The 27,364-nt window shown below is 40.7% G+C and overlaps 3 protein-coding genes across 7 annotated transcripts; all 3 read left to right on the forward strand.

Annotated features, from left to right (window-relative positions):
* Positions 1–194: 194 nt before the first annotated feature.
* On the forward strand, positions 195–4,966 carry LOC144036843 (uncharacterized). Of its 3 annotated transcripts, none has more exons than XM_077547744.1 (10): positions 195–534; positions 1,340–1,459; positions 1,528–1,611; positions 1,685–1,792; positions 2,062–2,211; positions 2,839–2,985; positions 3,065–3,220; positions 3,382–3,534; positions 4,297–4,422; positions 4,499–4,966. In XM_077547744.1, exons 1-10 carry the CDS (start codon positions 501–503, stop codon positions 4,549–4,551), a joined length of 1,131 nt encoding a protein of 376 aa, XP_077403870.1. In that variant the 5' UTR covers positions 195–500; the 3' UTR covers positions 4,552–4,966. The 3 variants fall into 3 exon arrangements, with proteins under 3 accessions (XP_077403870.1, XP_077403868.1, XP_077403869.1); XM_077547742.1 differs by having other exon boundaries at positions 1,688–1,792; XM_077547743.1 differs by having other exon boundaries at positions 195–513.
* A 544-nt stretch (positions 4,967–5,510) lies between these two features.
* On the forward strand, positions 5,511–13,555 carry LOC144037769 (putative C-mannosyltransferase DPY19L4). Of its 2 annotated transcripts, XM_077549526.1 has the most exons (18): positions 5,511–6,061; positions 6,349–6,473; positions 6,552–6,642; positions 6,742–6,863; positions 6,932–7,077; positions 7,164–7,287; positions 8,196–8,330; positions 8,393–8,524; positions 8,695–8,796; positions 8,888–8,961; positions 10,386–10,544; positions 10,615–10,737; positions 10,818–10,938; positions 11,782–11,838; positions 11,920–12,002; positions 12,061–12,193; positions 12,396–12,554; positions 12,648–13,555. In XM_077549526.1, the coding sequence occupies exons 1-18, from the start codon at positions 5,794–5,796 to the stop codon at positions 12,810–12,812; spliced, it is 2,319 nt and encodes a 772-aa protein (XP_077405652.1). In that variant the 5' UTR covers positions 5,511–5,793; the 3' UTR covers positions 12,813–13,555. The 2 variants fall into 2 exon arrangements, with proteins under 2 accessions (XP_077405652.1, XP_077405651.1); XM_077549525.1 differs by lacking the exons at positions 5,511–6,061; positions 6,349–6,473 and having other exon boundaries at positions 6,496–6,642; positions 10,618–10,737.
* Positions 13,556–13,982: 427 nt separating this feature from the next.
* On the forward strand, positions 13,983–22,387 carry ints8 (integrator complex subunit 8). 2 transcript variants are annotated; one of them, XM_077548089.1, is made up of 28 exons: positions 13,983–14,036; positions 14,610–14,748; positions 14,819–14,993; positions 15,161–15,301; positions 15,363–15,434; positions 15,514–15,565; positions 15,651–15,833; positions 16,035–16,142; positions 16,221–16,373; positions 16,967–17,067; positions 17,531–17,672; positions 17,744–17,814; positions 17,887–18,062; positions 18,121–18,251; positions 18,322–18,432; positions 18,517–18,721; positions 18,796–18,917; positions 19,234–19,418; positions 19,528–19,561; positions 19,638–19,697; positions 19,783–19,844; positions 20,127–20,245; positions 20,315–20,418; positions 20,503–20,553; positions 21,144–21,217; positions 21,292–21,356; positions 21,433–21,476; positions 22,111–22,387. In XM_077548089.1, the coding sequence occupies exons 1-28, from the start codon at positions 14,013–14,015 to the stop codon at positions 22,225–22,227; spliced, it is 3,021 nt and encodes a 1,006-aa protein (XP_077404215.1). In that variant the 5' UTR covers positions 13,983–14,012; the 3' UTR covers positions 22,228–22,387. The 2 variants fall into 2 exon arrangements, with proteins under 2 accessions (XP_077404215.1, XP_077404216.1); XM_077548090.1 differs by having other exon boundaries at positions 14,012–14,135.
* Positions 22,388–27,364: the final 4,977 nt, after the last annotated feature.

Here is a 27,364-nt window from a genome sequence, read left to right on the forward strand (position 1 = left end):
TTTTACCTTGGAACACATGGCAGAAAAACATTAAATTTGTAAGGGGTTAAAATTAGTAAAAAAAAAAAGGAAAAAAATGATTTGGGATACATTTCCGTGTTTCTATTGTGGGAAAAATGCATGTCTGTGACGTCACATTAAAGCGACACTCACGCCAAAACAAACGGTGAGCCCGCGCAGTGACGTCACAAAACAGAGCCCTGAACGTCTCTACTCTCTTCAAACGGCTGTCAGCGAGCGAGTCAGGTGTAGTCGGCGAGGAGGAGCAGGTCAACTGTGCCGCATCTCCAACAAGACGAGCGAGCCTTTTCGGCTCTCTTCGTGCTCTTCTCGTTATAACACGTCGAACAAATTACCCAAACTTTGCCGCTGGCCAAGCGACAAAACGCCGGACAAGTGGGTTACTAGCGTTGCTATACGCGAATTAAGCTAGTTTTCCCCCCCCTTTTATTTTTTGGGCGTACATTGGATGAGCATCTTCACTCCCAATCAGCGACAAAATGGACCGCCGCGGTACGCTACTTAAGTCTCCAGGTAGTCATTCGTTTAGTTTATTACATCTAGTTTTCGTTTTAGCTTACGTGTGTGTGTGGAAATGTGGCATTACGTTCGCGACATGCTGTGCGTGCGTGCGTGCGTTGTAATGTGCCCGTAATAATAAACATTCAACGTCATTTTGTCACAACCAGCTATTTAAATTAGAAATACTAAATACAGGATACAGTGATGGGCAAGCTCCTTGAAAAATGTAGTGAGCTGCAATTCAAGGTACATACAGAATGGTACATAAAAATAAAAATAAAGGAAAACATGCTACCAAAACGTTCAGCATATTTTTTTATTAAGTCTTGATCCTAATAAACAAATGGACTTCTGTCTTGTGTGCCTTTCTTTGAATTATCCCAGTACAGGCTGCTGATGACGCTCTGTAGCAACTTACCTCTGAGAGCATTTTGTTTGAATGTTGTTAATCAATTGAATGCTATTAATCAATAGTTTGGTATTGTCTTTGTTTCAATGATGTTAAAAATGTGGGCAGTGTGATGACAAGGAAATGTATCGGTCCATTCTTGGAGCAAACACCTGTTGTGAAAATTGTGAAGCGTTGCAAAAAGTAGTGAGTTCAAAGAAGGTCAAATTATGTTAGAACAAGCAAAAAAAGCAAATTTCCCCAATTTTGGAGATAACTTTGTGACTAGTAAAAGGCTGGAGCTATCGTATTATTTGACTTATAGTATTTGATTAATCATTTTAGAACTTACGATTTTCTTCGATTTATTTTAAACTAAATGAACATTTTCCTCTTCCGTTGGACGTTGTGGTGAATGTTGCACTGCAGGCAAGGACAACTCCAGCTCCGAGGATGACGTTCCCCTCTCGGACCTGGTGATGAGGCGATCCATAAAGGAGAAGCAGTCCACCGAGGATGCGCGCAGCTCCAACGCCGAAGACAAGAGCGGTGAAGGCATCGGATTATTTGCATCTTCTTCCTTGTGGCATTCTGACGAGCTTTTGTTTACTCGCCAGATGATGAGCCGCTGATTAAGATGAAGTCAAAGAAGAAAGAAAACCGACTATCCCCATTTCATGGCAAAAAATCCAAGAATGCAGGTTAGACAAGTTGCATTTTTTTTTTGTTGGTTTGTTTTTTCTGTAAACGTCTCCGTGCTTGTGATTCTAAAAGCAGACGACAGCTCCGACAACGGTCCCCTGGTGAAAGCCAAAGCGCCAACCAAAGCTGGCAAGAAGTTCACGCCACCCAAGAAATTTGCACAGACAAAAAAGAAGAAAGGTAATAAACTGCATTCATTTGTAGGGCCCGACCAATATGGATTTTTTTTTGGGGCCAATGCCAATTTTGATAATTGGCTAAATAACATACCGTACCTTGGGTTTACAAACTGATCAACTCTTAAGCTGCCAGTATCCATCTGGACCGTTCTCTGCATCCCCACAAGTAGTCTCACCTGCCCTCCAGCCTCTATTGGAATCTTCCGTCTCCCAAAGTGCTTTCCTCTTCCCCTTTTTTTTTTTTGTGTAAAAGTCATTTTCCTTGTCCAGAGGTTCGAGATGAGGATGTGAGTTCGGACGACGAGCCTCTGAGTGTAATCGCCAAGAAGCTGAAGCCGCAGCAGAAGGAAAATGTGCCTGCGAGCACCTCCGCACAAGCCACAAAGGCCCCATCCAAAAGAAACGCTGCCAAGAAAAGAGGCAAGTGTCACAAAATGGAAATGTTTGTTTTAATTTCATTTAAACAGGCCAAGTGGTCCTTCAATTCCTGTTAACTTGTTTTCTGTAGTTAGTTTTCTTGTTTTTCAAAAAAAGAACACCAAGATTATTTTCCCCCTCAATATTGTGTTGTTTTTTCCAATTTCCTATTCTCTTTTTAACGTATTTGCTCCCAAAAACGTATAAATACGTTCTATTTTAAATGTTTAAAGTGTCCCAATGACGTATTTATACATTTTTTTTAAAAAAAAATTATGCTAGAGCATACAGAAGGCTTTGACGCAGCCTCTGAACGAGTAAAGCAATGGTAGTAATTACAAAAACGGCCAGCCGGTCGCACCCGAGTATAAGAGATCAACCAGGGCCATGTTGAAAACAAGCTGATTTGCCCACAGTTCTAAGCAGATTTGTGAATAATGATGAAAATCCAGTAAATCAGCCGGGAGTGAACGGGATTGCTTCAGTGAAAATGGCTGGAGTGAATGAGTTAATAAACACAAGCAATATAACCACGAACCAGCCATGTATGTTTAAAATCAGCGTTTGAGTGTCGTGACCTTGCACCTTTTTTAGGTTCACTGATATTTTTTTGTCCTTTTTTCCCCCCAGTCAAATACACAGAGTCTTCCAACGAGAGCTCGGACGACAACCAGCTGGCAGCCATGGCGAGGAAGAAGGCAATCGCCAATCGGCAGCAAACGCCCGCTGCCAAATACAAGAAAACCAGAGCCAAGCGAGTGAGCAGAGCGCAGCAAGGTCAGGCTCGGAATGTGCAACGCGAGGCTCCCGTTTCCAGCGGCGACGTGCCAGATTTGAAAAGCGTCTTTGTCCTCAGACGACGGCTCCGAAAATGACGGCAATGACGACGACGACGACGACGACGTGCCCCTGGTAAACCTCATCGCAAAGAAGACGAAGCCGGCGCAAGACAAGAAAAAGCCAGCAAAAAAGAGCGCCGCGTCACAGGGCAGTGCGTCGAAAAAGAGGCGAGGTAGATTCAACTACCGCTAGTTGGCGCACCCCGCAGTAGAGGGGTGCGGCTTGATTTAAAGCAAACTGTTCAAAGTTTCTGACAGTCCTTGGATTAATTTGACCAAAGCCCGTAATGAAGAAACCAGTAAGCGTAATATGTGTCAAAATCTGTCTCCTTAGAAGCAGGTCAGTCTGACGAGAGCTCGGGCGACGAGCCCCTCATCAATCTGGTGAAGAAATCCCAAACGGAGAAAAAGTCCAAGCTGAAGAAACAGCCCTCGGCCCCCAAGAAGAGGGTGGCCACTTCCAAAGCCGGGACCAAGGCAACGCCAGGTAACGCATAAAAAAAACTGTGAGAATTTGACTAAACTGTCAATTTAGTCGACTAAAATTGGATTGAAACAAAAATACAATCAGATAACTAAATTATGACTAACACTTTAATTAATTTTAGTCAAAAGAAAACTAAACTAAAACTAAATTAAGATTTCCTGTCAAAATTAACACTGGTAAAAACAAGGAATATGTGCTATGGCCATCGCTCAATCGGCTGATATTTACGCTTTGAAAATCCCCCCAAAAATATCGGGTGATTAATTTTTTGTATTTTTTTTCATGTTTTTTCAACACATTACAACATACACCCCAAAAATAATCGGCAAAAAAATCAGCCAATTGTTCTGTTTTTCTGTCTAAAGTTAAACAAATACAAAAGTAAATTGTAAAACAATCAAATATTCTGCTTGTAATTTATATCAATGTGTTTTTTAATTCATCGGCCGTAAACTTATTTGCTCTCAAAAGCGTATAAAAACATTCTATTTTAAAAATTGCCAAAATGTATTTATACCGGTTTTTTTTTTTTAAATGTTTTTTTTATGCTATAGCATACAGAAAGAAGGCTTTGATGCAGCCTCTCAAAATGCAGAGAACGGTTGAAGAAATGTAGTTATTACACAAACGGCCAGCAGGTGGCAGCAGATTATAAGAGATCAACCAGGGCCATGTTGCAACATGCTCTTTTCCCCAGTGTTTTCAACAGGTTTGAAAAATGCAAAACAGTTTTGGGAGTGAAGCCGTCTGATGTTTCCTCAGGCGTCAGCTCAGAAGACGAGCCATTGATGGAAACCATCAAACACCCTCAAGTGACCAAAACTCTCCGCATCAAGCTGGAGAGGTGCGAGATTAAGGAAGCCGCTGCCGCCACGGGAAGCCAAGCAGGTAATCGAGCGCGTCCCAAATCGGAAATCTTCAAACGTCCACGAGTGCTGACCGTCCTTCTCACTCCTCAACTCAGAATGGCGGCTGACCAAGGAGCCCAGCGAGAAACTGGAGGAGAGTTCCGAGTAATCGTTGCCGCTCAGGAGAAATGAGTTCAATGTTCAAACCAGTTTGTTAAAAGACATTTTTGGGCGAGATGCCTTCTAAACCGTGTTTAATGTTGAGGGGGGGGGGGGGAATGTGTTTTATATGTGAACGTTTTCAAGGAGTCGTTTTTTTTTTGGCTCCACTTTTTTTAGTTTGGGACCAAACGCGTTTTAGTTTGGGTCCAAATGTCAGTTTTGCTCTTATGTGCACACAAGCATGCTTGTAAAGTGTCATTTTACAATTTGTGCCAATTTAGTTTTTTCATCGGTGAGTTTTATTGTTTACATCTGGAAAATGTTGAAGTTGCACTCTAATATCTCTTAAGCTTTTTCATCATTTCAATGTATATGTTCAGCATGTTTGAGTAAGTAATATAAAAAATGAGGATCAAATGTGAGTGTTTTTTGTTTGTTTTTTAGCCGGCCAAAACATTAGGTACACACAAGCAACTAAAGCAGATAAAAAAACAACTTTTTTTTCCAAAGATAAGAGTCCTGCTTTTTTAATTCTTAGATATTAATCTAATGCTTATGCCATGTAACATGCTATCATACTATTAGAGTATATTACATGTTTCTAATTAGATTTCTTATGCAGAAAAATAATGCTAAATTAATACCTCTAACAGTGCGATTACAGAATTACATGCAGATATACACAGTATACCACTTTTTTTTCATGGTACTGTATAAGTCAATACTTAAAATCATTTTTACAGTACTAAACAAAATAATGCCTCAGGTGGTGCTAATCGTTATATGTTTATATGCTAATTTACATAAAGGTGTCGTATGTGAAACGATATGACAAAATGGTTCTTTTTTTTTTATCATTAATAAAACGCAATGTTGCTCGCGCATGCGTACATTGGCCGCCTGTTTCACTGGTTAATATATGCACACGTGACCACAGCTGCTCACTTGAGCATGCGTGTATTTGTTGCCGGTGGATTACAATTTCCGGGTTGTGTCACCAGCTGTCAGTCACATCATTTCCTGCGTTTGATTTGTCACATTAGTTTTGTCGTGACATATTATTAATAAATTAAAATATGGCGATTTAAACATTAACACAATATTTTCGAGAGGTGCGCATTTTCCTGTCGTCCTGGGTTGACCGGTGTCACTAGCCACCTGCTAACTGGCTAACTAGTTAGCATGTTGCCTTTGCAGAACGCCAGATAATATTATAGATCATTTAAAAAAAAAACTGATTTACTTCGCCATGACCGGGTTGCGATGTCGGACGTCGGAGGCTTTCGAGGTGGCCAAAGAAGAAGAGCAAGAACCCCGAAGTGATGGTAAGTTTGATGTTACTGTTGTTGGCATCGGCTCAAGTTTTTCCTCCAATGGACTAGATGGTAAAATAGAAGATGAAGCGGCTGAAGAGAAACAATCGAAAGTAGGCGAGGAGGACGAACATTGTCAACAGAAAGAGGACGATTCATTCGAACAAGGGTCGACGGACAGAGTTTCCAAGCGTCCTTCTGCGTGTAAGTTCATGTCTTTGTGGCAGTAGTTATTTTGCCGTGAACGGCTCTGATTGGTCATAGTTCCTTCTTCGCTTCACCCCCAAGATATCCACTTTGTTGACGGATATCCACTTTGTTGACGGATATCCACTTTGTTGACCAAATGCTCCGCTCTAGAGCTTTTGTAATTTTTTTTACATAACTATACATTTAAGTTTCACCTGAATACCAATATGTAATGTATATTCCACATATCACTAACACGGTGCCATGTTAATGACACAATGATTTTTCACGTTTCTCTGCAGTGAGCACTGTTCAGCGTGTGCTGAGGGTCTTGTTCGGATGCTTGGCGGCGGTGGCTTGCGGCACGCTATATGCCGCCTACCTCTCTGCATTTCACGAGAGGAAGTTCTGGTTCTCGATGAGACAGGCGAGTCCCGCCTGCTCCTTGGACGACGGAAGCCGTGCCTCTGAAATGTACACAATCAGGAACCTTGACGTGTTTTAGGAAGTGGAACGGGAGCTCACCTTCCAAGGAGGCAGCGCCATCTACTACTACTACTACAAACACATGCTGGCGGCGACGTCCTTCGATAGAGGTGCGAGTTTTTTTCTCCCATGGTGTGTTTGCAAAACCAAGTCTGTCTGAACACGTCATTTTCAGTATTTGTGTTGTTTTCTTTGTGTGCGCGAGACAGCCTTCTACGAGCTGATGAAAGATGACAGGACTCTGGCGGGACAAACCATCAACGTTGTGGAGCGTCTTTCTCTGTATCCTGAAGTCATCACCAGCTATATTTACAGAGTCTCCGGATGCCAGGTCAGCTTTAAAGGGGGCGTGACTTTTGATGGTTGGGATATGAATTTGAGAGTGTGGGCGCCCCGCAGGATATGGTGGAGCCCATCTACTTCTACGTGGGGGCGGTGCTGGCGCTTCAGGCGGTGTACGCCACGGCGCTGTTCGCCTGCAGCTGGCTGATGAGCGGCACCTGGGTGGCCGGCGTGCTGACGGTGGCCTGGTACGTCATCAGCAGGTCAGTCCTGGACGGACGCCGTCAGTCAAGAGACTTTGAACCGAGTCTTGGTTGTTGAATTGCCGTCCGTTCCGGCAATATCTCAGACCCGATGCCACCAAAGTGGAGCAGGCGGTTCCTCTGCGGGAGAATTGGGCTCTGCCGTACTACGCCTGTCAGGTGGCGGCGCTCACCGGCTTTCTGTGTAATAACATTGGCATGGCGGCTGAGGTAAGATTTTATTTTGGGGGTGGAACCCCAATTTTTCCAGAACATTTTGAACTCCAAACAGTTGGACTTTCATTTACCAGTTCATGTTGTTTAAATTCCAAATTGTTCAGCTTTTGGTCATTGGCAGGTCATACAAGTTAAACTCCAAATTATTTTACTTTTGAGGAATATATTAACAGAACGTGGTTGAAGTCCAAATTGTTTGATTTTGAAGGTATGCATTTCCAGAACATTTTTGAACTACAAATTGTTTGAGTTCTGAGTCACATTTTCCCAAATTGCTTATTTTCAGGTATATTTTTCCTGAACAATTTAGTTAAACCCCAAATAAAAAATTTTCCCCAGAACATTTTAGTTGAACTCCATCATATTTTCTTTTAGAAAGTTCCACTTGAACTCCAAATTGTAAAACTTTGCTGGCACGTTTCCAATTCAATATGGTTGAACTCTGAACTGTTTGACTTTTGAGGAACGTTATTATCAGAAAATGGAGTTTGAGCTCCCAATTCTTTGACTTTTGGGGCAGATTTTTTTCATTACGTTTCAACTAACGTCAAATGGTATTTGGACTACAAATGGTTTGACTTTTAAGCCATATTTTTTTATGGAGAAAATAGTGTTGAACTCCGAATTGTTTGACTTGAATTACAATTTGTTTTTTAACTCCAAATATTTTGACTTTTGAGGCATTTTTCCCAATTTTTTAATTTATTTTTTTATTTTTAAGGCATATTGTTCAAGAAGACTCTGGTTGAACTCCAAATTGTTTGACTTGAATTACACTTTGTTTTTTAACTCCAAATATTTTGACTTTTGGGGCATTTTTCCATTATTATTTTTTTTAAGGCATATTGTTGAAGAACACTGCGTTTGAACTCCAAATGTAAACGTCCAACGGTTGCTTTCAGCTGTTCTGCTATCTCACCATGAGCGCCACCACTTTGACCTTCCTGCTCTTGTGGGAGCACAGCCACTACGTGCTCTTCGTCCAAGCCTTCTGCCTCTTCCTACTGGACTCATTGGACCTGGTGCCACCGCGTAAGGTACAACATGTCTCCTTCGTGCTTGTTTGACTTTTCAAAATGATCCACATTTCTTTGCGCAGCTGTCCGACATCCATAAGGTTTACGTCAGCTCCTTGCTGATGGCCTTCTTCTTCCATTTTCACAACACGGCGTTACTGGGCTCGCCGCTGCTCAGCCTGCTGATTGGCTCCGGGCTGGCGAGGTACCTGCAGGTAGTCGTGACCCATCAGAACCATCCCCTTATAAACCTTCCGTTTATGCATATTTTGCCCACTCTTGATTTGTTTTCTATTGTGTGTGTATTGTTTGAATTTTGCTGATCTATTTTTATGATCCAACTACTGTGCATGTATGCGAGTGACACGAGGTTTTTTTTTCCCAGCAAAAGATGAAGAAGGGCCCTCTGGTGGCCAGAGTGATGAAACTTTTCCTTCACTTCCACTTGGTTTTCACCACGAGCATCACCTTCAACTATTTAATCAAGGTGCTTTCATGACTTTAACGAAGTCAGATTGTAATCAGATTTTTTTGTTGCACTTAAAAAAATAATAATCAAATATTCTCTTAACTTGCAGAAAGTCGTGCCTGTAAGTGAAAGTGAATTTGTATTGAAGTTCCTGGAGGTGAAGTTTGGACTCAATACGACAAAGTGAGCCTCACAGACTGTTTGAGGAGGCTTTGGGGGCAGTTTGAATGTTGATACTGACCAAAAATGTGAGGGAGAAAAATTTCATTAAATAAATGTAATTTAAAAATCTAAAAAAATATTGATACTGAGCAAAAATGTGAGGGGGGAAATTAAATACATTTAATAAAAATAAAAATAAAATAAAAAAATCTATTGATACTGAGCAAAAATGTAAGGGGGGAAATTAAATACATTTAATAAAAAAATAAAATAAAATAAATCTATTGATACTGAGCAAAAATGTAAGGGGGGGGGAATTTCAATTAAAATATTTAATGAATTTAATTTAATAATATATATATTTTTTTTAAATCTGTTGATACTGACCAAAAATGTGAGGGAGAAAAATTTCATTAAATAAATGTAATTTAAAAATCTAAAAAAATATTGATACTGAGCAAAAATGTGAGGGAGGAAATTAAATACATTTAATAAAAATAAAAATAAAATAAAAAAATCTATTGATACTGAGCAAAAATGTAAGGGGGGAAATTAAATACATTTAATAAAAAAATAAATAAAAAATCTATTGATACTGAGCAAAAATGTAAGGGGGGGGGGGAATTTCAATTAAAATATTTAATTAATTTAATTTAATAATATATATATTTTTTTTAAATCTGTTGATACTGAGCAAAAATGTGAGGGGGGAAATTAAATACATTTAATAAAAAAATAAATAAAAAAAATCTATTGATACTGAGCAAAAATGTGAGGGGGGAAATTGAAATTAAAATATTAAATTTAAAAAAAAAATCTGTTGATACTGAGCAAAAATGTGAGGGGGGATTAAAATTAAAATATTAATTTAATTTAATAAAAAAAAATAATAATCTGTTGATACTGAGCAAAAATGTGAGGGGGGATTAAAATTAAAATATTAATTTAATTTAATAAAAAAAAATAATAATCTGTTGATACTGAGCAAAAATGTGTGTGGGGGGGGAATTAAATACATTTAATTTAAAAAAATCTATTGATACTGAGCAAAAATGTGGGGGGAAAGTTAAATTAAAACATTTAATAAATGTAATTTAAAAAGCTATTGATACTGCGTAAAAATGTGGCGGGGAAAAATCAAATAATTTTTTAAAATAAATTTAGCTTAAAAAAATATTTTTAAATGTGTAGCACATCCAAGTTACATAAGTACCTAAATAAATGAAAGCAAACTCTTGTAAATGATTCAAATGCAAATTTATTGTACTTAAAAGTTAACAACTTAACAGTTTTCAGCAGATGTAGTGTATTGTAAACCAGGGTAACATTAAATTCAGTGATTCTTTTGTATACCACTTGAGGGAGTTATTCAATTTGTTGCAATTTATGCTATGAAATGTAATATGTCAACGCATTATAATTGCTTGACATTCGGTGTGCTGCAGCGACTTTGTGAGCAACTTCCTCGTGTGCCAAGAGAGTCTTCAGTCTCCCGGTCAGGATTTGTTCCTTCGCCTGACTCAGGCGTCCGTTCTGCCTTTCTACCTGCTTGTGCTCGCCGTCTGCGCCGCGTCGGCGCTGCAGGCCGTCTACACCAGACTCAGGTCTCACAAATGCTCGTCTGGTCTCTTCTCTGTTCGTCACTGACTTGTTTCTCTTCCTTCTTTTCCTCAGCAGTCAACCGATGCAGAACAGCGAGCGGCGGCCGGATGACGGACACGTGGGCGAGCGTCCTGAGGTCGTCTACCACGTGTTGCACACGTTGGTCTTCGGCGGCCTGACGCTGCTCTTCAACGGGTGGGACGAAAATGCTGCGAACAGTTTGCCATAGTTTTTGCTGCTCTGGTTGATTCAGACGTGTTTTCTTCCCGGTGAAGGATGAAGTACTTGTGGACGCCGTACATGTGTGCATTCGCGGCGTTTGGCGTGTGTTCGCCGGATCTCTGGATGACCGTCTTTCGGTGGCTCAAGGTCAAGTCGGTCCATCCTGTTGTACTGGTGAGAGGCCTTCAGGCTAAAACTTATATTGCATTACAAAGCCATTAGATTTTTCTTTTCTACAGTTTTTGGTTAAACTCCAAATTGCTTGACTTTGGAGGAATGTTTTTGCTGACCTCTAAAAGTAATAAATATTTACTAATTGTCTTTTGTTCTTATTTCTAGTTCCCGCTGCATACCTATTTAATTCTTTTTTATCAGTAAACATACAATTTTATGGAGTAAATATTCAACATTTTTTAATCATATAAGCTTTTTCTAAAGATCTTTTTAAATTGTCTACAATTTATATGATTTTTTGGACTATTTGTGTTGTTTTTATTACTGTAGTATACTTATTTTAAATTGTTTCATAATTAACATTAATTCTTTTATACATTTACAGTTACATTTTCTTTATTTAATTAATTTTGTTTTTAGTTTTTGTTTAGATTTTTTTAAATAGAAAAAACATTTAACCTTTTTAATAAGTTAAAAAAATTACATTTTCTGTTCATTTAATTTTCCAATTGTTTCTAATTTTTATTAACTTTAAAAATCAATAATAATACTAAAAAAAACTCTTTTAGAAAGGTTTTAATCCTTCACTAGCATTACATTATGGGAATTTATAGTTTTTTTAATTATGCAATAATTATTGTTTTAAATGTATTTATTAATTTTATTGTAATTTTATTAATATTATTATTATTATTTTGCTATTAACTCAGGGTTATGCACAAGAATTCCAATGTACTTGTTTTTTAACCTGGACAATATCATGTACAATACGATACAATACAATTTCTTAAAATAATTAGGAAAACAATAATAATTCAATTTGTTTGTTTTGCTTCCTTGCAGTCGCTTATCCTGAGCATTGCCGTTCCGGCCATCATCGGCTTCAGCTTGTGGCAAGAGGTGAGACTTTGATATAAATAATAGTAGTGATGATAATAATAATAATAATAATAAATCAAATGTATTCTCCATCCTCGGCAGTACTGCCCCCGCGTCCTGACCGACCTGTCCGAACTTGAGGTGTTCTACGATCCCGACGCGGCCAACATGATCAGCTGGATCCGGTGAGTCTTCCTTCAGGCGCGCATGTAGTCAACGTAGTCATCGTCCGACTCCTCGCAGGACTCACCTTCCAGCGGCGGCCGTGTTTGCCGGCAGCCCTCAGCTCCTGGGAGCCATCAAGTCGGGCTCTGGCGCCGCCGTCACCAGCTTGCCGCTGCACTCGGATGTAGACATGCTGAGGAGGAGTGAGGACGTGAGTTACAGTGGCCTCACATTCGCTTTCCGTAATTAAGTGATGATGTAAGTTGAGTGGAAGCTCCATGTTTATCTGTATTATACTGCCCCCAGGTGGCCATTGTGTGCACACCAGAAGGAGCAGCAAACTAGAATTCTCATAATTGAAGCCAAAAATGTCAAACTGTTTCATTCTTTTAATTTGATTCGATGTATTTCAGACCTACCAGATATACTCCATGCGTTCCGCCGAGGAGGTGTACAAGATCCTGACCTCCCGCAAGGCGAACTACGTGATCATGGAAGAGTCCTTGTGCAACGATTTCACTGCGGACCGCGGCTGCCGCATCAAGGACCTGCTGGACGTCGCCAACGGACATGTGAGTCTCGCAACCACACTCTGCTTTTATCGTCAATAAAGACCCCCTCACCCCCCCACCTCCTCCATGCTTTCCCTCCCCCCCCCCCCGCAGGTGGTTCACGACAACGGCGAGACGTACGCCTTCTCCAGACATCGCCGCTTCTGCCACGAGATCAAGACCAACCGCTCGCCCTACACAAACTACTTCACCCGCGTCTTCTGGAACCGATCCTACCACGTCTACAGAGTCAACGCGGTCATCTCCTTCCAGTATTAACAGAAGGCAGCTGAACTTGAGCATTTATTTGATATTCTTGATATCTGTGTACTAGTATGCACTTTGTCCTCACTGGTAAGATTAAGCGCACGTGTAGAGCAACTGTGTCTTACTAGTAAAGTTAAACTTGCGTTCCATAAAAGTGGGTCTTTATGAATTGAAATGAAATATGCCATAATGCAGTTTGTCCTAAAAATTGTCCTCACGTTGTGACTGTCCATACTTGTACGTGTATGTGCAGCTGAAACAAAAGACAACAAATGTATGAATAATGGCCAGTCAAAAAGTGAGGGCGGGACTCTGTAGTCTCTGTACTGTAATTGTATTTTATTTTTAAATGTGCATTTACTGTTGCTGTCTGCTGAAACTCATTGGATTTCCTGAGATGCCAATATTGTCTCTGCATCAGGCCATAGATGAAGAGGGTTGCAAAGTTACATAATATAATACAGTCATCGTGTTCACAGAATGTAAATATAATGATGATTTTATTTTTTGGCTAAATCAAAATATATTGTTACATTAGTAGTGCCTCATTTAAGTGAATGTGTGTTTGGAGGCTGTTGATATTTTGCCTTCGTGTATCTCTTGCTTCTGATGCCTTATATGCTCATTTGTTTGTCCATCCTTGAATTCCCACACTGTACAAGTTAGCTTTCGTTAAACTATTGCGTTTGATTTACTCTTTATCTTTTCTACATGTCTTCAAGATTTTGTCCAAATAAACTGACATTTTTGTATGATATAGTGTGACTTTTTGTTGTTGCATGACAGTATTAGTTATTTTTTAGATACTACGTTCATCATGTAAGGAAATCAAATTGGTTACAAAAACAACAATGTAATGCAATACAACCAACAGAGATTAAAACATATTTAAATCTGAGCAAGATCGAGATATTGCATGCCTGTATATGGTAAATAAAATAACTATGCTACAGTAATATTTGTTCACGGTTCAAAATGTGTAGTACATTACAGACACTGATATCCATAATGACGTTTTGCACATTGAAAGCTGAATAAATTGACAAATTTGTATATGGCGTTACTAAAATAGCAACAAAATGAAAATGTGTAGTAAAAAGTTAATGCTTGAAATATTTTAGTTTGGTTTTGGGATGCTATAAATATGCGCAAAATGCGGCGCAATATGCGCTCTACCGAAGACAAACCGGAACCGGAAATCCAAGCGACGCAATGGCGATGCTCAGAACCAATTACGTGAGAAGCAGCAGTTCTATGTAGCTCTCCTAACATTTAAGACCACTTTGAGATTATATACACCTTCGAAATTGTTATAGTTATTGTTACCGTACGAAGGTAAGATAATTCACTTTCCAGTTAACGTGCTAGGCTCTAAAGTTTATCAGTTAACGAGAAAATAAACCGTAAAAGAAACATAACACAGTACGGAGGGGTGCGCCTAATTTGAAATCGAGGCTGCGCCGTACCGGTGGACACAGCACTGCACTTAGATTGACGACAAAGACAACCCCGCCCGGTCGGGCTGCCATAAACACAATAATAAACTAGCTAGCTAGCTTTATGTGTAGTACCATATTTGTACTGGAAATGTTTTTATTGCACATCGTTTTACACATAAATGTGCTATTTTAGTTTTAGAACCGTGAACCAAGAGAAAGCTTCGAAACATCCTAACATTCAAGGTTTTTCTTGGCTGAAATTTTATTTAGGTAGTGTTGGTGCTGGCTCAAACACACTGAGAAGTTTATAATTTTGTTGTTATTTGTTCTGTAACATTTTATAAATCAAATATTGACCTGTGTTCATCAGTGGAGGATGAGCGCGGAAGCGGCCGACCGGGTCGCCGCTGTGACAAGCAGCCGGCCCAGCACGCCGCTCCAGACTTCCTGGTTCGAATTCCTCCTGGACGCATCTCTGCTGGAGAAACACCTGCAGAACTCCAACCCTGGTGAGGAGTCAGCATCGTAACATTCTGCAGATAACAACATGACAACGACGAAACCCGTACGCCTCTTCAGACCCGACAGGGGTGCAGCTCGTCATCCAGTTCCTGGAGCAGGCGTCCAAGCCGTCTGTCAACGAGCAGAATCAAGTACAGCCTCCAGCCGACAACCGCAGGAACCGCACTTTGAAGCTGCTGGCACTCAAAGTGGCGGCGTACATGAAGTGGGATCTGGATGCACTGGAGAAAGGGTGCGAAAAAAAAAAAATCAACATTTTTTAAATCTGTTTTTTAAACCGTTTGTGACACATTTTATGATTCAATTTAATAGACGTTGTGCTGTGTTTTGGCCACCTGGTGGCAGTATAATACAGGCAGAGATTAAAGTAGAAAAATGTAAACGTTGTCTCCTTGTCAGCTTGACCATCCCCGTGTTGAACATGCTGCTCAACGAGCTACTGTGCGTGAGCAAAGTGCCTGCCGGCGTTAAACACGTCGATTTGGATCTTTCCACGCTTCCGCCCACCACCGCCATGGCCGTCCTCATCTACAACCGCTGGTAAGACAAAAAGGCATTATATTTAAAATCACCAGAATAAAAACCTCTTCCCGCTTTACAGGGCCATCAGAACCATCGTGCTGAGCAGCTTTCCAGAGAAACAGACCAAGCCGGGACCGCACCAAATGAATATGCAAGTTTTCTCCCGCAATGGACGCGTTTTAATCACGATGACCTCACACGGACTTAAATTTGTTTGTGCTTTTCTGCAGTTTGAGTGTCGTGCAGCAGGAAAAAGAGATGACAGACAACATTCTCAGTGTGGTGAGAAATGTTGAAATCAAAAATCTGGCAGGAAAGCTCGCGATGAATTACAATTGCCACATGAATTGCCATTTTGTGCGTCCAGTTAAAAGAGCAGGCCAGCGACTCCATCAGCGTCCTGGCGGGGGCGCTGCGTCTGAAGAAGGACTTCTACGTGCACACCATGAGGACTCTGGACCTGCTGGCCGCCGACACGGCCGCAGCCAACGGCGAGACCGAGTCCTCCACGGCGGGCCTCCGGATCAGTGCCAACGAGCTGCACTGCCAGGTGGGCTCAAATGCATTATTTCCCAACTCGGATTGACAGGATGACAATAACAAAAACTTCCTCCATGTAACTTTTTCTTCACTAAAAAAGAAATAGAAAAATTGTCTCTTTTTTTTTTTTTTTTTTTTTCAAAATCGTTCAACAATGAAATGAAATTGGATGATCACTACTTGAACAGTGTCCGCCTTCTGGTCTTTTTAGGTTCACTATGACTTGGGCGCCATTTTCTTCCAGCAAGGCTGCACGGACCAGCCGGCCTTTGAGAAAGCCAGAGACCACTTTAGGCAGACCAAGGAGCTCTTGAAGAAGGTACGACCTCACTCACGTTAACATGCCGTGTTAAAGTACACACACACAAGTCCTGTCCTCCGTCTTTTGTCTTCCAAGCTGGACTCCGCGGTGCACGTCCACCTGGACGAGGAGCGCCTGGCCGGCTACTGGAACGCCTGCAAAGCTCTGACCGGCGACTGCGACTCGTGCGACTCTCAGAGCACACACTACGACCAAATCAACGGACTGCTCGGCGCCCGCAACTATCAGGTGAGAAATCAGCAGAGCTGCCGCGAATGTACAGTGGATAGAAAAAGTCTACACACCCCTGTTCAAATGCCAGGATTTTGTAGTATGAAAAATGAGAACAAGTTGCCAAAATTCAAAATAAATAGATGATATCTTTGCCATATGTTTTTTTTTTTTTGCCGATACGATACAGATTATTAGTAGTCGAGGAGGCCGATAACCGATATTTCAAGCCGATATTCATTTGCAGTAAAAAATATTAGTGTAAAAAAAAAAATCTTTTCAACTATCTTGACAGATTTGGTTAAAAAATTATGACAAAAATTGCAGGGAATTTCCAGGGTCATCAGCATGTGTTAAGCTAAATTAAAAACTAAGCAAGTAAATAGATCCCTAAAGTTTTCTACTATAAATAAAGTTTTCCAAAAATTTCAACATCATTTCTTGATTATTATTATTATTATTATTTTTAAATAAAAAGGGTTAGGGAGTTCCTATTTTTTATAAAGTGGAAATTTAAGTTCCCTGCATCTCACTGAGCGGCAAATGCACGCAAACGTAGCTAAGCAACGGGTATTTGAATACAAACGGAATAACGCATATCCCTGTCGCAGGCCGTGGTGGAAGCGTTCATCAAAGACAACATCAGCCGCATTTTGCCCAAGCACTTCAGACGCTCCGTTCTCAGGGAGGTCTTGTACAAGGCCCAGCAAGGGTGAGCAAACACGTCCTGCGTTTATCCAACACGTGTCCATATCGGTCCCAATTGACTCATTTGCTCCCAAAAATGTATAAAAACGTTTATACAGTGTCCCAAAAACGTATTTATATGTTTTTTATGTGTTTTTTTTTTTTCATTTTTATGCTAGAGCGTCTAGAAGGACCGCTTGAAGTAATGGTAATTACAAAAACGGCCAGCAGGTGGCAGCAGAGTATAAGAGGTCAACCAGGGCCATGTTGACAACAAGCTCTTTTCCCCACAGTTTTAAACAGATTTGTGAATAATGATGAAACTTCCTATGCTAATTGCTGCAAAACGGACACAGATAGAAATATACTTTTTTTCTGTGGGCAAAATCTGTTAAAATCCAGTAAAACAACCGGGAGCGAAGGGGGTGGCTTCAGTGAAAATGGCTGCGAGTGTGAATGAGATGAAGTTGCGACATGGTGTCACGCAGGGAGACGGGCCTGGACGAGGTGTGCCACCAGCTGTGCGCGTGCAACGCCGTGAGCGACGCCCTGGAAGGGGAAGTGCTCGGCGTGCGCTTCCAGCAGCTGCTCATGAAGCCCAGCAAGCGCCTGGTGGACTTTATTTTAGAGGTAAACCTTAAGCGAACTAGCTTTTGTTGGGGTGTACCTAATGCTGTGACTTGAATCCATCCATCTTGCAGGTGTGCACACGGTCCTTGGAGAAAGATCGTTCGTCAGAAGCATCCAGAAGGAACATGGCTACCTTCATGCAGTGAGTAAACGGTCGTCGTTATCGTTCAGTCTTGCCGCGTCTCAGCATTTCCCGCCCCTGTGCGGCCGGCAGCACCCTCTGCGGAAGCCTGGAGGAGCTGCCGCTGGTCTTCGTGGTGTCCTCTCACAAGCTCTTCACCGAGCTCCTCGGGGAGGAGGAGAGGAAGCTGCTGTCGGAGCAGATGAGGAAGCGCTCGGCCGGCGTCAACCTCAGCGCCAAACCGCTGCCGTCCTTCTACGACATCCCGGGTAGGCGCACGCCGCTTGGAGGCGGGAAGGCCTGGCTGACGGCCGCGTTTTTCCGCAGCGTCGGCCAGCGTGAGCGTCGGGCAGCTGGAGCAGCAGCTCATCCTCTCCTTGGACCCGCGAAGGATCAGGCAGATCCTCAACGAGCTCCATGACATGGCGGACAGACCCTTCTGGAGAGTCAATAGCAAGGTAGACGATGGATACGGAATCGTGCTGCATTCATGGAAACTGGGAAAAAACAATCACCATTTTTTTTCAGTGGGAAGTTCCTCCCGATTACATCAACGTGATCCTGGCCATCAAAGACAACCTGACCAAAGATCTGATCTACATCCTCATGGCGAAAGGCCTCCACTGCATAGCCATTAGAGTGAGGATGATGTCATCAAATTGCATCATCATGACATCATCGTCTTGTTGCCACATCCCCCTCCCCTTAACTGTTTCCTTTCAGGACTTCCTGCACGCGCGGCAGCTCTTCTCGTCTTGCCTGGAGCTGGTGACGGAGTTCTCGCCGCGGCTGCGTCAGGTGATGCTCAACGAGCTGCTGCTGATGGAGGTGCGAGCCCACGAGACGGCGGCGGCCGACGGCAGCAAGGAGAGGCCGCCCCCCGACCTCGTCAGCAGAGTGCGCGGATACCTGGAGATGAGGATACGCGGTGAGTTTTATTGCTTGTGCCGGGTCCGACTGGTGAGGCTGGAACGGCTTTTTTTTTTTTTTTTTGGGGTGCAGATCTTCCTCTGCGGCAGGTGGTTGGCGAGGAGTGCGTGGCTTTTATGTTGAATTGGCGGGAGAACGACTACTTGACGCTGCAGGTGCCTTCCTCGGCTGTCGCCAACAACCCTTACGTCAAGGTGAGCAATTCTTTCAAATGGCAACATGAACATTTAAATATGTGTGTGTGTATGTGCCTTTGTCTTTGCTACATAGTGGGGCCCATACACGTGTGTTTTTCCAGGTTTAACTACCATTGTGAGGACATTTTGGTTATCAAACATTTCTAATTAAAAGAAAAAAGTCACAAGTGAAACTAAAATAGAGGGACACTTTACACAGTGACCTTACTAAAAACAAACAAAACAAAAAAATCATATATATATATATATATATATATGTGTGTGTGTATAAAAATATTCAATATTTCCTGTTTTTCTCCAATCTTCCACTCAGCTGGGCCAGCTGCTGGCGTCCACGTGCAAGGAGCTCCCCGGTCCCAAAGAGAGCCGGCGCACGGCCAAGGAGCTTTGGGACGCCGTGGTGCAAATCTGCAGCGTCTCCGTCCAGCAGAAGAGGAGCAACGACGGCCGCGTGGCGCTCATCAAGCACCGAGACTCTTCCATGGGCATCCTGCACAGGTGCCATCGACACATCCTGAAATTGCCTTCAAAATGGGACCGCCACAAAATGCCAAAGAAATCATGACAAAAGGAATTCTTCTTCTCTTGTGGTCGTTTGTCCTTCCAGGAGTAAATTTGTAACATTCGTCAAGAAGATCAGAGTGAGGACATGATTGAAAACAAAATGTTGTTTTTGATGTTGTGTTTGCTGAGGTGACGTTTGCGTTTGTGCGCCAGGAGCCGCTGGTGCTGACCACGTTGATCTCGCTCTTCGTCAGGCTTCACAGCATCGTCAGGGTACGACGCGGCGCCTCTTCTTCTTCTTCTTTGCAACATCGGCTTGTCCAAATGTTGATTTAAGGCTTTGTCGCCCCCCCCGCAGGACGACATCGTCAACGAAGTGACGGCCGAGCACCTCACCATCTGGCCGGCGTCTCTGCCAAAGTACCACACTGGATTTTCTTTTTATTCTTTGATTTCATTTTTAAAACTTTTTTTTTAATGTATTTTGTTTTTATTTAGTTAAATTTGTTTTTAAATTATTTTTATTTTATTTTTCTAATTTGTTTTTTCAATTATTTTATTGAATTATTATTATTTTTAAATTATTTTTAATGTGTTTTTTTTAAATTTTACTTACTGTTCTTTAGTATTTTATTTTTCTAGTTGTTTTTACTAGATTACATTTTTTTCGCCTTTACGTGTCTCTCTGTATGTGTCGCGTAGCATCCAGGCGGTGGACGTGGAGGCGGTTGCCGTGACGGTGAAGGAGCTGGTGACCTACGCCCTCACGCTGAACCCCAACAACCAATCATGGCTCATCACGCAGGCCGACATTTATTTTGGTAATGCAAAACCTTCAGCAACATTAACACATTTCAAACATGAACTTTGGCGTCACGTTTTGCCCGCAGCAACCAATCAGTACTCGGCCGCTCTCAACTTGTACCTCCAGGCCGGCGGCGTGTCGTCGGATTTCTTCACCAAAGTCGTACCGCCTGACGTCTACACAGACCAGGTGGGGGCACGGATTGCTTTGATTGGACACGAGTGTTTTTTTTCCTTATGACCGCTCGTCATTGTCCTTCAATGTTCCACGCAGGTTCTGAAAAGGATGATCAAGTGCTGCTCAATGATGAATTGCCACACGCAGGTCACACAACATCTTGCACATGTGCATGCGCACACACAACATTATATTATTGGTGGTATTTCCCTTCTTATTCCCCAAAAAATTTTAGTTAAGAAAAAAAAGTATTTTTTTTCATGCAATTGCATTTTAATTTTACATTGAAATATCACGTCCAGAGGCATCAAAAATCTAAATGCAATTATTGAATACAATAAAATTGCTCTGAATTTGAAAAGAAAATTGTACTGTTCCTGTCAACAACGTCCAACATGAAACACTAATGCCACCTAGTGGCAGAAAAATTACCACAACACTAATCTATGACTCAATGCTTCATACGCTGCTGCCATTGACGGCTATGGACGTCAAAAATTCATTTGAACTATTTCTAATGAATTACAATTAAAAATTCTAATCGCCTGACGCGATAAAAAAAAATTAAATAAAAGATTATTAAAAATTAGGGGCGTCAGGCGATGTATACTATGTGTGTGTATATACAGTATTACGTGGGTATTAAATTAGTGTTAAGTTACATTAAAAAAATGGCATTAAGCATTGAATGAGATTTTCAGATACCTGCAGAAACTGGAAATATGACCGTGTGGCAGGTGGCGGTCCTGTGTCAGTTCCTGAGAGAGGTGGACTACATGACGGCGTTCAAAGCACTCCAAGAACAGAACAGGTACGAAGTTGTTTCACGCAGCGTTGACCACCAAAGGTGCACAACATGACCTTGTTTTGTAACCTCGGATGCAGTCACGACGCCATGGACTCCTTCTACGACTACATCTGGGACGTCACCATCTTGGAATACCTCACGCGTATCCTTACTCAAATGGTCCATTTTCAGTCTACACTTTAAAAAAAAAAATTTTTTATATCCTTGACTGTGATCAGACATCCATCACAAGCGCGGTGAAACAGAAAAAAGACAAATAGCGGTAAGGAGCATTCAATTGCAATGGGTATGAAAAGTCTACACACCCCCAGTGTTGCAATACCAGGTTTTTGTGATGTAATAAAACGAGACCGAGAAAAAAAAATCATTTAGGTGCTGATGGAACCTTTCTGCAAAATAAGGCTTGTGCTGTAAGACGTGACAAGCGAAATGGTCAGGGAAAGCCGACAGGAACAGCTGAACTTTATCTGGGGTTCTACTGAGGCACTAAATGAGTGGCACGTGCTGGGTTCCATTTTACATGAGTTTCAATGTGATTGCTTCAAATCATTTATATTGATCCCAGTTTTTAGTATTGATCACAAAAACATGGCATTTGAACAGGGGTGTGTAGACTTTTTATATCCACCTCGTTTGCAGTTCAGCCTTAAATATGAGTCATTGTGACGTGTGTAATTTGTATGATTAGACTTAAAAAGTCACTAAACAAACCAATACTTCTCCCAAAAATGTTTTTACAAGATATTTGCATGTTTATGGCTAGCACATTTATTCATTTGACCAATGGAAGGAATCCTTTTTTTCTTTTTTAAGCAAAACTGATAGTGGAAAATCCCATTGAAATGGCGCTGTACAAAATGTGCGGGCGTGTCCTAATGAAACGTGCTCCGTTCCAGATTAAAGCCATCGGCCAGGCCGAGCTGAACACGAGCAACCCCGAGGAGGTTCTGCAGCTGGCGGCGCAGAAGCGCAAGAAGAAGTTCCTGCAGGCGATGGCTAAGCTCTATTTCTGAATCTCTTTTTTTTTTGTTGCGCTACGGGACTCGCCGATTAATCGGCTGGCCGGTTTAATCGGCCAATATTAACTCTTTTAAAATTGCTGAAAATCAACAGTTTTTTTTTATTTTTTATGAAAGCAACAAAAAATGTAAATTAAATGTCTAGGTGGCGCTATTGAGTTTAATTTTTCCATTGGATATCATTAGTTCCACTTTTCCATCTAAATGAACGGAGGATAACACTTTTCCATATAAATTTCAACTTGCCTCAAAAATTCACGCCTCCCGGGTTCAAGTGTTCTTTTTATTCGTTTATCTTTCAACTACAATTAATACTTTTGTCATTTTCACATAATTGATCTTTCAATTGACTTCATAAGCATTCAGCTTCGCTTTCAGCAGAAATTGCACTTAGTCAAGTTATTAATATAACAATAACACTTTTAAAGGTCATTTGAGCGAATGTAATATTTCAGAAGTGCAGCGCGACTCACATTAGTCGGTACCCAAGAAGTACTGAAGCTCTCGGCTTCAAAAATGCTCAGCGGGACGTCAACGTTTTTCTGTTCTCTGATTGGTCAGGGCCAAACTGTTGCGCTCCCTCACCCACACCTGCTGTACAAAATGAGCACTTGTGAGTTTTTCCCAGCGTCATTCTCGTATTCCCACGTGCGGCTCTTTTGTTGTGTTCCATTTGAGAAACGTGATCTGTTTTTTTTTTTTTGCGTTTTTGCGGCCGAGCCATCAATGAATGTCGTGAAGGAAAAAAAAACCCAAATTGCAGCAAAAAGATGCTGTGGATGTATCGTTTTGAAGTCGGCAGGCCTTGACAGACGTTGTTACTGCTATCGAGGCAGACGCAAAACAGATCACACATGCGGACAATAAGAACGGCAAGTCTGACACATCTTCAACCCTATCCATGACATTTTTGTCAAATCTAATTTGCAGGATAAATTCAATATGTCCACCACAGAAAGTTCTTTTATCCTCCCCTAAAAAGACAACGTTATATAAAAAAAAAAAAGCGAGTCACAGTCTTCCGTTTGTCAAGTACTGCAGACTACAACAGTTATGATTAATAGCCTCCATTTTAATATTAATGAATGTTGTGTTTGGCACGCCAGTCAACCCTTTTAAACCCGATGCAATCGTGTGAAAAAGAAGGTGGAATGTCACCACTAGGTGGGGCTCCAAACTTGGATTAAAAGTTCACTATCTTGCACAGTTGAGGCCTTTTTTTTTTAAATATATATTTGTGTGGAGATAAAACTGAAAGAAAAAAAAATCAAAAGTGCCATTCAAATGTAAAAAAAAAAAAAAAAAGAAAAATCTCATCCGTTTTTGTTTTTTTTTAAACATTATTCACTATGAAATTGTGAAATACCGCACAAATGTCCATATGAAATTCAATTATAGTTACGGAAAAAAATCCTTCAAAAAGAGCATGCCATGTAAAATGAGACCAAAATGAGAAACTGTTTTTGTGCTGTTTGTAATAATTATTAATTTTTTTTTTTTTATATAAAAACATGGTAATGCCATAATTAAATAGAATGTAACTAATAGAACCTTTTTTTGAGGCACCTCAAGTTACGTCGTTTTGACTTTACGGCGCCCGTACCTTCTTTTTCGTTAATTTCCCCGCAGGAATCACGCCATCTTTAAAGTTCGTTAAAGTTGTGTTGTTTGAATGAGCAGGTATTTCTGATGTAAATATCGACTTTAACGCGTTATCGAGTTAATAAACAACAGAATTGGCTGTTTAAAAAAAAATAATAATAATAATAATAATGTGTTACGCGGCATTTGAGAATATGCGGACAGAATGTGTTTGTGGGGGAGGAAAAAAGAAAAGGAGGATGTGATGAGAAAAGTAGATAAAGATAAAAGAAGCCGATAAACGAAAGTCAAATGCAGTTCAGAACTTTGTGTGTGTGTGTGTGTGGAGATAAACACTGCGAATTAACTAGCAGAGCTCCTTATGAAACTCAATCTCTTTCACATGCCACAACACACGCACACACACACACACACGCACACACACACGGATTCCACAGCGAAGTATGCAGCATGATCTATTACCAATCCTCCTCTAGCAGTTTGTTTGATTCCACACGCTTGGCTGATATTCGCAAACGTTTTAAGATACAAAATGGTGGCTTGGTGGTGGATTTCTTGCGGCGTTCGATCATCTCGAAGAAGCGTTGGTGGTGGTGGGGGGGGTTGGGGAGGGGGGATACGTGAGGAGCGCTCTTCAAGTAGCTGGTAGCGCTGAAGGGATTAAAAGATCAAGCTGGTGTTTTCACTTTGTTCATGAAATCAGTTACACACAAAAGGATTAGGGGGCATCGGGGGGAGCCTTGAGGGCCTCCGCCAGCCGACAAGCCATGTTCAACTTTTGAACCAGCCAGCGGAGGCCTGAAAGGCAACATTCTATGGAGGACCAAAACTGCCCAAATTAAAAATAATTTCATTTTTATATTTACTTTTATTTATTTATTCATAGATATACATATATTTTGTTGTTTTTATTTCCATTTATTATATTTATTTTTTCTATTTCATTTTATTTTTTTAATATCTTTTTTTTCTCACTTTTTTTAAATTTATTTTTTCATTTATTTATTTATTTTTTAGTTTTGGCAGTTTTGGTCCTCCATAACTTTCATGTACAGTGGATATAAAAAGTCTACACACCCTTGTTCGAATGTCAGCTTTTACCGTTGCTTGGTTACAATGTAGCATGCGACTGTTGAGAATGAAGCAATCGCATGTTCAATGTGAACCCCAAACGAAGTTCACCTGTTCTAGTAGGCTTTCCATGATTCCAGTAAGGTGTTACTTTTGATGACGAGACTTGCATTGATCAAAGTCAAAAATGTATTTTTTTTCTGAAACAACAAACTATTATTATTATTATTAGTTTAAGATCATATCAGCCAGTCTGCACCGCAGCTGCTATGGAGAGAGCGGCGCCAAGTACGCGTCATTTGTTCAAATCAACAAACTCTCTTTTGAGCTTTTAAGGCTCTAAGCGGCAACATGAAGATGATTTATTAGCTCGGACGTTAGCAACTTGCGCAAAATAGCTCCTTAATGCATCAATTTCACTGGTAAAAATATGCCACTGTGAAATCTGGATTTGCTGTTTGCCAGGGAATGAGCGGCTAAGAATGTGCCCCCCCCCCGTTTGATTCCCATGACCGCGTGCTGGTCGTCTGCCCGCTGCTCCACTGTGTCACCATGACAGCTCGGACTGTTAGAATTTTAAAAAGAAGGAAAGAATGGAAATAATCTGTTGCAAGGTCAAACTGTCACCGTCAAAAAATGTTAACGCTTAACAATAACACGCAAAGTCACCAGGGGCAGTATGAGAGTTAAAAAAAAGCTTTTGACCTTTCGTGACCTTAAGGGTTTAAAAAAAACAAAAAAAACAATTGCACTCAACAAAAAACTGAACTGAAACAAAGCATTTGTGAAAAATTAAAACGAAAAAAAATTAAAAATGTAAAACTATTCAAACAATAACACACTAAGCCACCAGGGGCAGTATGATACACAAATTACCTTTTGACCTTTTGTAACCTTTAGTTTTTTTTTTTTTTTAATTGTACTCAACAAAAACTAAACTAAAAGCATTTTCAAAAAATAAAAACTAACAAAAATGACAAACGTGAAACTATTGAAACCACGATGTAAACCGATGGAGGGGGTGGGGGGGGGGGGTGTCAAGAGGTCAACACAGCGGACGTTCACAATTCTCAAGAATTTACGGCTTCTTCTTCCTTTGTCCGGAAACCACATGGACGGACTTTTACGAGTGGCGGCCGCCGCCGTCCTGCTCAGACCGCGGCGGCGGCGGCGGCGGCGGCGGCGAGTGAACGGCCGCCATAAAGCGACAATGATTGCGGAATTGAGGAAGACGAGAAGGACGAAGGCATGGAAAGTGCAGATGCAAACAACGTGTGCGGGAAATGTTTTCCGCACGCCGCATTAGGAACATGTGGAAAATATAAGCGGATAATGTGAAGTGTCAAAAAAAGAAGAAGAGAAAAAAAAGTGAAGGCCGCGGTGTTGTTGTTTCACTTTTGGCCGCCGTTCAGCAACCGCGCTTTTGATTGACAGGTTGTTCCTGCCATAATCCAGCATGGAAGTGTGCACGGGATGCACTGTATATTTTTGATTTCTGCACCTTGCCTCGTAACATTTGAATCAAAAAAGGCGGTAGGACCATGTCGGTGGTCCTTCAACCATTATATTAATATTGGCACTGATTTTTGGATTCATAAAAGCCGATGGCTGCTTGGCTGCCGCGTTGTTGGTGTCACGCACGCACACTCCAATTTGTCACGGAATCTTTTTAGGATTCAATCGCAATAGCAGGTTTGGTTGGGCTGAGGCAGCCAGGAACTTGAATTCAATAAAAAAAAAAACGAAAATAATACAACAAAAAAAGATTGGTATCTATAAATTCAATTAAAAAGCCTGGTAATTTACTTTGCAAAAAAAATAAAAAATACAACAATGAGAAAGACTTGAAAATAAATTAGAAGGAATTCCATTTAAAAAAAAAAATGGTATTTTACTTTGAAAGTGGAAATAAATATACTATAAAAAATATTGGAATCTTAATTTCAAAAAAATAAATACAAATAAATTCAATTAAAAAGCCTGGTAGTTTAATTAAAAACAAATAAAAAATACTATTATTTATAGATGATGGGTAATTTAATTCAAATAGGAAAATAAATGAAAATGAAATGCTAATTCAATTTAATTAATACATAAAATAAAAGACCGCTATTTTAAAAATAACAGTAAAGAATGCGACTGTACAGTTATAAGTATAGTTAAGTAAATAGTAGGCATTGTAAAAAATATATCACGGCTTAATCAATATTGTATATACAGTATTATAGTACAATATAAAATGCTTAATTATCCTAAAATAGAATAAATGTGAGGCATTTTCAGTTTACTAAGAATACTAAGTTTTGACAAAGCATGACTAAAATGAAAAAAATATATTATTAAGATACAAACAATTCAGTCAAAATAACAGGTCACATTTGGTTGCACACATTTCACAATAAAAGTATTTCACATCATTTGGTGATACAACTCTTAACGTTTGCGCTTTTAAAATGTG

The sequence above is a fragment of the Vanacampus margaritifer genome, chromosome 17 (assembly GCF_051991255.1).
Source record: "Vanacampus margaritifer isolate UIUO_Vmar chromosome 17, RoL_Vmar_1.0, whole genome shotgun sequence".
Classification (NCBI taxonomy): domain Eukaryota; kingdom Metazoa; phylum Chordata; class Actinopteri; order Syngnathiformes; family Syngnathidae; genus Vanacampus; species Vanacampus margaritifer.

Excerpts from the sequence above, each read along its gene's own strand:
- LOC144037769 (XM_077549526.1), top strand. The coding sequence starts at position 5,794 with ATGACCGGGTTGCGATGTCGGACGTCGGAGGCTTTCGAGGTGGCCAAA. Across the intron at positions 7,078-7,163 it reads GCCTGGTACGTCATCAGCAG|ACCCGATGCCACCAAAGTGG; the intron begins GTCAGTCCTGGA and ends GCAATATCTCAG. Across the intron at positions 12,555-12,647 it reads TGGACGTCGCCAACGGACAT|GTGGTTCACGACAACGGCGA; the intron begins GTGAGTCTCGCA and ends CCCCCCCCGCAG.
- LOC144036843 (XM_077547744.1), top strand. The coding sequence starts at position 501 with ATGGACCGCCGCGGTACGCTACTTAAGTCTCCAG. Across the intron at positions 3,535-4,296 it reads CGGGACCAAGGCAACGCCAG|GCGTCAGCTCAGAAGACGAG; the intron begins GTAACGCATAAA and ends ATGTTTCCTCAG. Across the intron at positions 4,423-4,498 it reads CGCCACGGGAAGCCAAGCAG|AATGGCGGCTGACCAAGGAG; the intron begins GTAATCGAGCGC and ends TCCTCAACTCAG.
- ints8 (XM_077548089.1), top strand. The coding sequence starts at position 14,013 with ATGGCGATGCTCAGAACCAATTAC. Across the intron at positions 14,037-14,609 it reads CGATGCTCAGAACCAATTAC|TGGAGGATGAGCGCGGAAGC; the intron begins GTGAGAAGCAGC and ends TGTGTTCATCAG. Across the intron at positions 20,419-20,502 it reads CTGACGTCTACACAGACCAG|GTTCTGAAAAGGATGATCAA; the intron begins GTGGGGGCACGG and ends TGTTCCACGCAG.